Below are 13,385 nucleotides of genomic sequence, written 5' to 3'. Positions count from 1 at the left end.
TTGAGCTGAGTAATGTGGGCAGCAAGCTAGCTGCTTAAAATTGGGTACTGTGAATCATACCTTTTTGGGTGACAATATAGCTGCCTCAAAATATGCTTTGCCTTCTCTCTTTCTTTGTACTGCTATCCAAGGCAATCCAAATGATGCTACTATCTTTATTTGGGCTTGAGATGTATTAGACTGCTTTCCTTTCAGCGGATTATCCCTTAAGATTAATTTTTGTATTTTCTTCTTTTCCTTTTTTCTTCTTCTTCAAAAAAGAGTAGTATTTCTGTCTTTGGATGGTTTTCAGGCTATTTCTCTTCATCTCCCATTGTAGGTTGGGAAACTCCAGGTGTATTTTGTTTCCATTGATGTATTTTGCCTAGTCACCATAAATTTCAATCTTCTTCCCCTGCTGCATTTATTCCATCAGTTGTCTTAACTGGCAGTTTCTTTAATAGTCCTTGTTCACGTATGAGATTTTCATAGCTTTGAGCTACTTCATTTCTCTAGAGAAGAAATTAATTTGCACTTTAAACATAAGCAACACTTAGTCTCCATTCAGACACTGGCAGCTCTTATGCTGTGGGCTGCCTCAGATCTATCAGTATTTTTTTTTACACCCCAATTTGTTTCTTTCCTTTAATAAAAAAGAATCTTCATTCTGAAACCTGATTTCAGATCCTGAAATTACACTTCCTTTCACTCAGGCCAACCAAGAAATAAACCTACTAATTACTTCTGAAGTTAAAACCACTTGCTTTTCAATAAGCCAGAAGCTGATGCTGTATCATTTCCTTATACTGCAGCTCCTGTTAGTGTGCCTTAAAAGCCAGAAAGAAAAAAAAAGCTTCTAAAGAAGACTCTATAAAAATGGTGATTGAAGTTTGTGCTATTACTAAATACTCAAATATTTTTACTGCACACAATATAAAGTTACCATACAATATGACAGACTGGGAAGATGCTTTTACAGTTCTAACACTTAAGGTCCAAAATTGGATTTGACAAAAAATCCAAAAAGTACACACAAATGTTTCTCTGAGGCTTTTTTTTTGAACTGAATTTAAAACACAGCTGGTAGTGTTTATTAGTCACCAAGAGATTGTCCAAGATATATATTCTTATACATGCTGGGCCTCAGAATCTCAAAATTGTGCTGTTTGAAACCAAACAGCTATTCATTGTAGCTCTATTAATCCATTCTGTGTAGATACTGGCTAGGTACCTTGGGTGAGTTCCACGGTACATTACCAGTTACAGCGTCTATTCCCTCCAACCACCGTCTTCCTCCAACCACTTCTGGTATCTCCTAAGTTAGATGAAAGTTGCAGTTGTCCTGCCTGTCAGAAAGGAGTCTAACAGGATCTAGATGAAGAGCTCAGAGCAGTCTAACAAACTGAAAGCAACAATTCAGAATTAAAAGATGCATCTTCACAATATTCCTGCTCAATAAAACTCAATGTAGTTTCCCCAAGACCTGCTTGATAGTTTGAAATTGAGAGAGTACCACTGCTGTCTTACAGAAACTCTCCACATCAATACTTTGTAAGAAACTTGTATAAAATACAATCAGTATATACAAGAAGAAAGCCAAAAGATTAATGTTATTAATTTAGTTGAGGAATAACAATTTAAAGTGAGCTATTTGGGCTCTTTTATAGAGATACAAAGACTTGGTATTTTTGAAGCCTTAGGTTCCAAAATCTGCCTTTTCTCCTGACATCGAAAAACATCACAACCTCATTCATAAATATGAACGTAAGGTTTAAAAAAGCTTTGAGAACTAGTCTAACCTCTGATATGCAAAGACTGTACGTCAATTCCTATCATATGCAAATACTTTTTAGATAGCTGTTGGACTCATGCTAAACATAAGCAATGGCCTCCAGTTTTTCCATTACTAATACTGTTGCTTGATATTGGTGTTCTTTAACAAACAGTTTAGTTTCACAACAATAAACTTATGCTGTTTATCCTGTGGATTGATAATACGTTACTGGTGGGTTCCTAATTTTGGGGGGATTTTTGCTGTTCTTTTTTTTAAAGAACACATACAGTCAGGGCACAATCAGGTCATTTTGTTGCTGCATTACTGTTTCTCTCTTCCACAGAAATATGCAGGTATATGAAGTAAAAACAGTTTCACACTAATTTGTGGTTTGAGATTCTGGTCAGCTAAACAGAACCTCCTCTGGACATTTCTCAAGCCCTCACTCCCTGCCAGGTATCACCATCCCAGCCAATGCTTCCCTGTGCTGTTCAGCAGCTTTGCCCAGGACACTGATAAATGCATTGTCCATCCTGTGAGGCAGGATCTTTATCTTCCTCACTGTCTAGAAAACAGATTATATCGTTTGGACGCTACTTAAATAGGAAGAGCAAATTCTACCATTACTATTACTTTTGGTTAGACAGAATGGGAAATTGTGTCCTATATATTTTACTTAGCAACCTATAATATTTATTTACATAACAAGTGTTAGCAAGAAGATGCCAGTGCAAAGATCCCATTTTAAAATGAAGTAATTTATCAACATTTCTTTTTCCACTTACTTCAATTTGCATGCAAGGATACTAAGTTTTATCTTTGGCTGTGCTACAGGGCTATAGTTTATTCACAGCAGGAAAGATAGCAAATACAAACAGCAAGCTAATGGGCTGAGCCGCTATCTAGCTGGAGCTAAAGCAGAGCTCAGTAAGGTTGATGTTACAGTACAGTAGCTGCAACAAACAACTCCATGTGCCCTTCAGATTATAGCTTATTTGGGCCATGCGAACATAAAATTTGAACTTCAAATGTGCATTTTAAAAACACATCTGAGAGAATTTGTGATCCTTTTTAATTTATGTACAGAAATGCTGTTTCAAAGTAAAATTGCTAGCAGCCACCTCAAAATATAAAAATGACAATGCTGACATCTAGCTATGGGCTTGTCCTCCAGGCTCCTTTAGTGCCAGTGGACAGACAAATAAACTTCTCATGTGCCACTCACTTGGCATGGTGCAGAGGTCTACTCAGAGGCAGGGCGATGGCACCTGGAAGGACCTGTTTCTCTCTATTGACTACAAAAAGAGTGTGGGCCAAGCTCAGATGTGGATGTCTACACTCTGACATACTGTAAAACTGGGGAGATAATAACTGCATAAACATAGTAAAGTGACTACTTAACCAACACCAAGTCTTATGTTGTCCTCCTGTCAGGGCAATTATTTTGTGCTTATTACTTTTCTTGTGAGTGCTTGTTGGATTTGGGGATTCTTTGCTGGCTACAATTGCTTTTAACTCGAATTGCTCTGACAGCATATTCGGTATATTTTTCAGAGTATTTCCATAATGAATAGCAGTTTCCACAAAGAAACAGGTGGCCTTGGATGGGAAAAGATGGACTTTTTTTTCTTATTATTCTTTTGTGCATAACAGAAATAGTATCAGCCAGCATGATTTAAATTATGTCAACTTATACATCACAGAGGATGACTGCACATTCGACAACCGGCTGGCCCTTACCATCAACATGTTCGCATCGTTTCTTGAGTAGCCTCTGTACTGAGAATGTAACGGTTGCTTCACCTGAACAAAATGTCTGCCACCCAGTATTTTGATGACAGTGTTGGAGAGAAAGGTACTCCTTTTTCAGACTTATATAAAATTTTCCACTGGTGCAATAATGGTAAAATATCTGGGGAAAAAATATAACAACAAAACCTTTTCTTTACTGATATGCCAACTTTATTTATTTCTGCATGCAAAAGCTGAATTATTTATTTGCATGAGATAACATATTCTGTAAGGTTGCAGCAAATACTCATTAATGTCCCAGGATAAATTTTTACTAGATCAGGTAGGTATAGGACTAATTTTATTTTTTTTTTCCCCAGATATATAGGCTATTGTTACTACAGCCTAAAAGTGCTTCTACAAGCACTGCTTTGAGCTGCAGTTACTGACTTATTTTTAGACCAAAAGGGATGAAAAATCGCCGTCTGTTGAGTTGCCTTAGTTGTTAAAATGACATTTTATGAGTGAGACAGATAGATAGCCATATAACTATTGATACGCCTGGGCATCTTGTTACCTCCTGTGAGCTGTCGTGACAGCTACGTATTTTGTATTTCTGCTACTGCTAAAAGAGTGAATAGAATTGATCAAATGGGCTGGGAGCAGGAACTGTTCACTGGAAATCTCAGTTCTTTCTGTAGGAAGATGGAAATATGTGAAAAAAAATCAAACCCACCTTAATTCCAAAACGCTCTATATCAGAGTCTGCATCCTGAGTTTGATGACAAAGTTGTCCAAATACCCCAAGAGGTGCACTGTCTTAATTCTTTCTGGAAATCAGAAATTAATGAGAATAAAACACTTCAAATCTCTCTGCTTGCTTTTCTTTTCTTCTTCTATTGCTGTGAAATTCAGAATGGACTTCTTCCCATGAGTAGGCACAGGTAAGTGATGGCTGGATAAGAAATCTGGAATAAAGTGGATTGGGCCACAAAATCCAGATCGCACAGAAATGAAATCTCAGTTGTGAGAGATACATAAAAGAAAAATCAAAGCAAATATGTACACTGAATCTTTATTAATCCAATAGAAAGGCAGATCAACAGACATTGCAGTAGACTTCTGCTAGAAATTTTGGCCCTTTCTGACATAGGTTTCTAGATAATTTTGTATTAGGAACAAAATTAATACCTGTACTGTAGTTCAGACTTTAAGCTTGTGCCTGAACCATAAATTTCTGAGAATCTCTGTATGTACAGCTGGCAAATTCAGACTTTAGTTTTCTATATTGAGGAAGCTTGATCACAAGCATAAATGTGGAAGTCCAGTTCAAGCAACTATACTTTAGTGACTGTGCACACTAATTCTGATTTGGAAGCTTGTATTAAATTCTTTTGGCCAAAAAAAAAAGTCTACGTTTCAGAGCACCTGTCTCTGAGGGGCTTTCTGTAGTATCACATCTCTCTCAGCCTCTCATTTCTGGCACATGTCTTGACTCAAATGTGGGGTATGTACAGAAGACTTTGAAGTGTTAAAAGGCTCTTTGATATGGTGCCATAGCCCTTTAATTATTTACTCCAGTGCTGCCTCAGCTACACTAAGCTTAAGGAATTAGATGTGATGCAAGATTTTAGCTTTCACTTATAAAAATGCAAATGATCTGGAATTAAGTTGCTCAGGAACTTCACTCTCCATCATAGAGTCATTAGAAGCACTTGAGCTGGAGTTCTTTCCCATGGCACAGAATCCTGTCTGACCAATTGCTGGACTGGGAGCTTTTCCACCTCACATCCTTTTCCCATCTCCAAAGAATTTAAAGCACTACAGTGCAGATCAGACCTCTGTAAAGTCCCTGCTGTTGCACTTCCCATTTATACGTGTGGGGTATCTGCCCAGGACATCAGATAGATATCAAGGACTGCTTTTGTACGTGAAAATCAACAAACACCTTTCAGCTATGTCTCCCAGCACTCTCTCTCCCTTCTGAGACCTCGACACCTTTACTTCACTTTCTTGACCTCTTCCGCTTTTGAAAAAGGAATTTGAAAAATCTCCCATTGCTGATTTTCTGCAGGATCTTCAGAAGATTATAGCATATGAAGAGACACAAATTTCAATCAAGTTGTGAAACCAGCATGATTACAATTCATTGTCACTCAAGCACGTAACAGAAAGATTTCCCATTGCATCCCTATGTCTCTTTTTCTCTGAATGCTGTGTGGAGTTTTAAACAGAGAAGTTATTAACTTTGCCTTCCATATAACCAGGCTTGTCTATTTACTAAAGTCATCTGGATTACTGGAAATCTCCCGCTAGCTCTCTAACATAAGGGACCTGAGCTTCCCGTATGTACAAGACACCTCTCCTTGCTTGTTAATCTATGTAAATCATCCTTAAGTTTCCAGATCTTATTGACGCTGTCACTACCTTTTACTGTTTCCCTCCATGGAGCTGAAGGTTCCTCTTCTTCCTCACACCTCCAGAGACATACAGAATCCTGTACCTCCCTTCCTTCCTCTGCCCTGATGTGCTCCACCTGCCCCCTGCTTTAATTCTGCCCTGGTATCATATTTATCTTCATCTGCTTTTTGCAGAAAATGCTCAGTATCTTGTACGTCTATGGTACATGCAGAGACATACCTCTGGAAGTTCATAATCTAGAAGATCATAATCTAGATCATAATCTAGAAGATGCAAGGGCAGAGAGTTGCAGGAACGTAATGGAGAACATAGGTTTTGCTACTGCATTTGCTCTTGCGATATAGGGTTTTGAGACCGTAAAACATAAACACACCAAAAACATGCTTTGATGCAGTATGCAATGTGCTTGATGAAAACAATAAAAAAAAAGCTTTCCACTCTATTTAGCACTTCATAAATATGCATTTATTTCCTCATCTTTCAACAGTTTTACAGTTTTAACCAGTGCCTCAATGTTAGTATTTCTCAGAAGCATACAATGGAACTTCAGATACTTCTATTCTGTAGTTCTGAAGTTAAAAACAAATTCATGGGCCTTTCCATAAGGAACTGAGCCAAAAAAAAAATGAAACTAATTTCTTATAACATATTACAGAGTTACATAAGATTTCAACTACCCTACTCCATGTACTGTATTTACATTGTTAACTAATTTATTATTTACATTTTTCAAATACTGTAGTCATAAATCTTTTTATATTGTACATTCTTATTTAAATTTTTATTACAGAAATTCTTTAACGCGCATTTTAGACACTACAATTTCAATATTTCACATGAGTTCTAGGAATTTACTGCCCGGTTTCACTAGTGATGTGTCAAGATGCCTCCTTCATGAGAAAATACATATTACAAAGGAATTTTATAATATTCAGAATCTTGAATTTTGAAAAAAATAAGTACATGGGATGTAATAATGAAAACATTCTCTCCTTTTCTATGCAATGTTTTGTTTGCAATGTCATTTTACCTGAGATGTAGAATTGCTAAATGTAAGGTGGCTTTTTTTTTTTAATAAAATGAAGTATTTTAGGTAAATCTTAAAGTATTGAAAAATTTAAATTTTACATAAATGTTGGCCTTCTATATAGTGAAAACTATTCTATCTGTATAGATATATAAATGTTATTTATATATCTATATCATATTTTCCAGAAAAGTCTATATCTACATAAGTAAGCACTGTTATAATAGGAAACTTCCCACTATCCTTAAAAAGCAATGTGCTCAAGTACAGTATTCAACTTCTGACACAGACACAATAGTAAATGTGACCTCTAATGGTAATACTTTCTTCCAAGGGAAGTAAGAGGTACCTGTTGAATTTGGAAGACATGGCAGACAACTTTTGTGGACCCAATGAAGGGAATTTTATATATCCAGTCCTATAAACGTTATGCAGGAGCATCTGACACAGCAGACAACTTTGGGTCAACTTTCCACGTTACGTGTAACTACCTAAATAACATCTTAATAGCAAAAAGTTAATTATAGAAAACGCTTACAACATTGTACATTTAATGCTGTGTGTCTTCTCTCGTTACAATAATATGCATTTCTATTAACAAATGATTGTAGATACTAAGTTTAAAGCAAATGGTCAAAAATTTTAGGTTTCTTTTTCCTGTTATTGGTAGATATTCTGTTAGGCACAATATGACATTCTTTGTAAACATAAAGATAAATCTTGATACGTTAGATCATGAACTGAAGTTACAGAAAACAGTATAAGACATTTAAGAAACACAGATCCACTACACACTCTAGGCACAAATGCAGCAATCTAGGAGACCTGAACTTGTATCCATCCCAAACGAAAACTCCAGCTGACGCCAGTGAAACAGAAATGCACCCTAGTCACCAAACACTCCTGCTTCTGATTAATTTGAGTTTTTTCTCTTCTACCAAATAATTAATATAATTTTTAAATACAGATTTCATAATCACGCTGGTAAAAATGTATTTTATTCTATTTACCCTGAAACACCTAATTATTATAAAGTCACTGTCAAGAACTAAGGCCCCTAAAACAAGTAATGTAACTAAAACATGTCTAGAAAGCTTTCTTCCAAAAATGTATCTACATATTTTTAAGAACTTGAAAATAACCTTCCAATAACAAGTCATAAGAGAAAACCTTTTGAAGATCTTTTATTTCTTAAACTTAAAAGTGCACTACACTTTTCATGCAACGTTAGGCAACTCGAGAACTGAACTGAGGAATACCAATTCGGAGCTTCCAGCATATTGCTTATTGCAACTCTCACTCTTGTTAACCTGTATGTGTAGGGTAGGCACCAATTAATATGAATTATTTACATCCAACACAGCAACATCAGAATTCTTATCCGAAAAGATTTCTCGAAAATAAATAGTGCACTTAAATTAAGTAAGTTTTAAGAAATTATTCAGTATTCCATGATGATATGAAGAAACATTAATTTCATTCTATAAAGCCATAGAGGATTTATACTCTGTTAGTGATGCTAAAGTGATCTGAGTATATTGTTACTGTTGTTGGGAACTATCTTCTCACTTCCTCTGAATATTCAGAAAAAAAGTTATTAAATTATTTCACAAATAAGCTTTGGAAAGATATATTAATTTTCCTTTTCTAACATGCTAGAAATGGAGAATAAGGCAACAACTGAGATAAAAATATATCTTGCTTTGCAAACCATGCTTCTTAATAGGTTTCTTAAAAGTGAACTTTCATGCTGAAATACTGAAAAGCCTTGAAAGAAAAGCTTTAATTACTTTGACAAGACCATGTCTTCTATTTCACTCAGTATTTTAAAAACACTCCAAAATATACAGAGAGGGATTTATTTTAGTGTTATAGATGAGTCTTTGGCTTTAAATAACTCCTTTCTACGGCTAAAAAGCTTCTACAGCAGCCTGCAAGACTGAGTAATGTTTAGAAAATGTCACCCATTTCCATTGCAACCTTCTATATTCTTCTATTATTGAAGTATTCTAACCTAATTCCATGCAAAAACAACAGATGGTGCGCGAATATCAGCATCTTCTGAGTTACAACCAGACCTCAAAACACAGGCCTTGCTGTCTCATATGGTCTTTACAATTAGGAAAAGTTCTTTCTTTCCACTCAAAGTAAATAACTTTTACTGACCAAAACTGGCTGATGAAGTCATAGCAGGTGACACCAAAGTAATGAGAAAATCATTCCATAAGAAGTTTTAGGTCTTAGGTACGTGCAAAAATTGCTCGACATAAATTAGACAGACTGTAATTTCCCTAATCAAAGGAGGGGAAAAAAGAAGAAAATTATGTGATAAACTTCTGAACTCATTTTTCATGCTGAGCAAAAAAGTTCACTTTTAAGTTCATTCAATGCTCCATATCCTGCTTTGTACATTTCTTTGGTATTCTGTTCTCATTCTGCAAATTCTAACAGAATTTTAATGGTCATCTTAATCCAAATGAAAAGAGCAACGAGCTGAAAGCACAATCAGAACAACAGATGCCATAATACTGCAGAACATGTTGGTCTTAATGATTTCTGGCTCTTTATATTCATTTCTTGTAATGATTGGGGGCATCTGCAAATGCAAACTTCAGTCTGTAGGCCTCTGCTAGGAGTACACTTATTTCTTCATTTCCCCAGTGTACTGTGGGCAAATTTTGTAAAAATATCAGCAATTCCTAGATGGAAAGAAGAAAAAAAGAGAAATAAATATATTTTTCAAATACCAGTGTAATAGCAATGTAAGCAACCATACATGCAGCACCTCAGTATCCCAAACAAACCTGAGATCCCATGAAGTTTAGTGATTTTCCTGTAGCTTTTAGAGATGTACTTGCTATGCAATCTTTCAGTTCAGAAACCAGCTATTAATTGTAACTGAACTACAGTTATCTTCTAGTGTTGAGAAAAATATATTTTTTTTAAAAGAGCACGACCTCACTGGCTCTGTAAATACTATGAGTGAAAGAAAGCAATACTGCTCAAGTGTGCAAACTGTACGTACCCGCACTTGCTCCTGTATGATTGTACCACTACTGGTGCCCTGATCACGGATGGAGATCCCTTGTCATACTCAGACAAACAACTCCTCCCACACAAGGTATCAGAACCATCCCATTAGACTTCTAGGAAGTAAATAGCATTAGCATACCCATTTTATAGCATTAGCATACCTATTTTATAGCCAGTAATTAAGATCCAATGCTCATGGATATTGGAGTCACTATAAACTACTAGAAATTCAATTCTGAGCTCTGTAAATCCAAAATGGTTTAGCACAGGACCCAGTCTTCTTTCAGATTTGCTGTATTTCCTACACTATTTTAGCACCTTAATACTTCCTACACCTTGCCAATTCCAACCAAACTCCAGAAGTTTTCACGTCTTGTTTTGCATATAGTTCTTTAAAAATGTATCTTCCACATTTAAGATCTTGAATCTACTTTCAATTTGTAATACCTGTTGCCCAGATTATTCCAATATCCCTATCCTAAGTATGAAAAAGAGGGATATCTGCACTTCCTCTTTAATGAGCTATCAAATGTTAATTTAATTTTTAATACCTTAAATGTTTTTATAACCTCTTTATGCAGTGGGTAAGAGGCAGACAGCTACAGATAAAGCAAAGTTGCTGACCGCATTGCAGAAGTGCTAAAATTCTCTTCCCTAATTAGTCTTTTCACATGCAGAGATGAAGAATATCTGATTACTTCTGGTGCTGCTGCTTTCTAGGTATGCCTTGTATATAGCATAGGAAAGAATAGTTCAATTTCTTTCAGTATTAATTATATAGCAATAGAGATAAAATGAATCAATAAAAGTAATTTCAAATGATAGTTTGAATTTAATTTGAAAAGGTCCTAAAATGTGTATTCCTGCTATTGTAGGGCCTATGTTTTATTGTAGCAATATGGTATCAGCAACTGTGCCCAATCTCCTGCTGTTCAAAACTCGAGGATTGTAGCTCTATGCTGAACTGTGATGCACAGGATCAAATCCCACTGATTGCACTTCGAAGTGGTTACTTGAAAAACAGTTACCTGAAAAATGTTTGCTTTCTATCCCATCACTGAATGGTCAAAAGGGCATTATATCTATCTGCGTTGTTATCTATCCAAAGCATAGCTGTGCCCCAGGGGATGGAGTTAGACAATTGGATACGCTCTCAAAACTATGGTTGATTGCTAAGTCTGGGACTTTTGACAAAAACTCTGCAGTCACTTCAGATGTTTTCCTCCTCCCTGATATTTTGGGGAGAAGTCTCTGATATTGATGCAGACATAAGCTACTTTTCTATTATACATGAAAAATTATAAAATTAATTATTTCAGTCAATTGCAGTCAACTCCCACCTCAATTCTTAGCCCTGGTTTCCCACTCTTTTCTGGTTTCTTGTCCCAAAATATTGTTCTACACATCAGTTTTTCCTCTCTCTTGTATTAGGTTTAGGTACAATTCATTTCCAAGCAGCCCAAACCCAGGAACAGAGGTAATAAGGAGCTCACTGAGACTGCGCCTGTTTGTTCAGTTCTGATGATGGCACCAAAATTCACCACGACCTGCAAAAGCTCAAAGCTTCAAATCCTCATCTGTATGGTGAAACTTGCCAGCTGTGAGACACTCTTTGGAAGATCAACTACTACAAATTTTCTCTTGAGTTCATGCAAGTGACAATTTCATATGGCTTGTAATTTGACCAAACTCTGGAAGTTAGTTTGGTTTTTTTTTTAATAAATGGTGACCCAAAAGGTCACAAATGCTCAAAGGCCACCCTAGGCGAAATACGAAGTTCATGTTTCAAACTTCCCAAATATCACCTGGAGATCCTCTGTCTCATGCTTTTAATCGCTTTGACAAAAACATTACTTAAAATTTAAGCTGTGGCAAACCAGCAAAAGGGAAGTTTTTTGATGAGTTATATCACAACAAACTGCATTTGGAACTTTATGATGGGAGTTATGAAGCAATTTTAGGAATAAGTGCACTTGTTAAGCCTGCTTGTATCTTTTAGGTGCTCCATTTTTTCAGAAAAAAAATGCAGATAATTTGTGCACATTTGTTTATGTGCATATATTTGTGAGCATGTGCATATGTATATTTTTGCATGAATTCGTTTGTTAAGATTTATTCTAAAGAGCAGGAATAAGTAAGCAGGAATGCAATTAAAACCACAACCATTATCCTGTATAAATCAGAATCCTGCAGTATCTTGCATAATTACACAGTGAAATTCTTCTTCATAACAATCTTATTTTTGTTGTCTCCCCTTCTCCCTCCTCTGCACCTGCTTTCATGGAAGATGACTGTAGGAGCCCTTAGCAAGGATTCTGTGATTCCAGGAAAAAGCAAGGAGCAGAAATGAACATGAAATGATTTTGTGTGTGTGTGTGAAAATTATTTTGGCTTCACCTACTTCATGGTCTTGCTATACTGATTCTTGTAATATGAAACAAGAAAGGATAGAAGTTGAGCAGTACTATTTATTTCATTACAAATAATTAGTAGTAATACAAGAGACTGAGCACAAGAATGTCTCTATTACACTTGAGAGAGCACATTTTTAATAAAATGTTATACAACTGCAAAAATCCCACTCTTCTTTCTTATTTCTACCTACTTATTTGACAGTTATGCTGATAACTGTAATTAACAAATTAGCAGTGCAGAGTAGGAGGGTTGTGTTGAGGGATGATAAATGTCTACCTCCACAAAAGTTACTTTTTTTCTTTTGCAAAGTAACTTTCAATCAGCTCTAAGACATAGCAGTTAATTCAGCGAATTTTGGGAAATTAGCCGTTTTACTGTTTGCAGTGTTAAGAATGCACCAGGTCAGACTTCTGGCGCAAACTGGTAGAAATTATTCATATTTCTTCAGTAGTGTTCAGTAGTAGCCCTTATTCATCAGTTTCCTCCAAAATCAAAATGGTCAAGGTCTGTATCTTGTAAATTAAATAAAAACTGAATACTAATAAAGCTTTGGAAAACACGGTTTTATTCATTATTACAACATCATCAGTCTCTTTCTTCACTGAGATTGTAACCCACTGAAATCTCAGCCCATTAAAACACTCTTAAAAAAACCCCAAACCCAGAAGCAAAAGAAAACAAATTTTACAATGTTCTGAAATCTGGTTCATTAGCAAATCCCGTTATAGTACAAAGACCACTATAATTCCTGTAATTCATACAGTTTTTAGTATAAGACTTGGCAATAATACTGGTCATTTGGTATTGGCTGTCTATAGCTATTATACTATTTATTGTCACCCCCACTCTGACTTCACATGTGGATCTTGAAGGAAAGAACATCAAAACCAATCATACAACAAATAAACTGTTGATAGTTAATAAAACATAAAAATGTTATTCTAATGAGTAGAGCACAAAGGTCTCTCTTCTGGAATAATCAAAGCAATTTCCTTACTTTGAAAA

The 13,385-nt window shown here is 35.7% G+C and overlaps 1 protein-coding gene across 1 annotated transcript in view; it reads right to left on the bottom strand.

The window, feature by feature from the left end:
* Positions 1-6,343: 6,343 nt before the first annotated feature.
* TBC1D22A (TBC1 domain family member 22A) overlaps positions 6,344-13,385 on the bottom strand; it is a 188,114-nt gene continuing 181,072 nt past the window's right edge. The window contains exon 13 of the mRNA XM_086746912.1: positions 6,344-9,631. Within this exon, the coding sequence (XP_086603038.1) occupies positions 9,503-9,631 (129 nt within the window). The 3' untranslated portion in view covers positions 6,344-9,502. The remainder of the gene's footprint in view (positions 9,632-13,385) is intronic.

This window comes from Chlamydotis macqueenii, chromosome 1 (genome assembly GCF_036417535.1).
Source record: "Chlamydotis macqueenii isolate bChlMac1 chromosome 1, bChlMac1.mat, whole genome shotgun sequence".
In the NCBI taxonomy this organism is placed as follows: domain Eukaryota; kingdom Metazoa; phylum Chordata; class Aves; order Otidiformes; family Otididae; genus Chlamydotis; species Chlamydotis macqueenii.
Note: the sequence above shows the minus strand (reverse complement) of the source record. Positions and strands in the feature narration are given on the sequence as shown.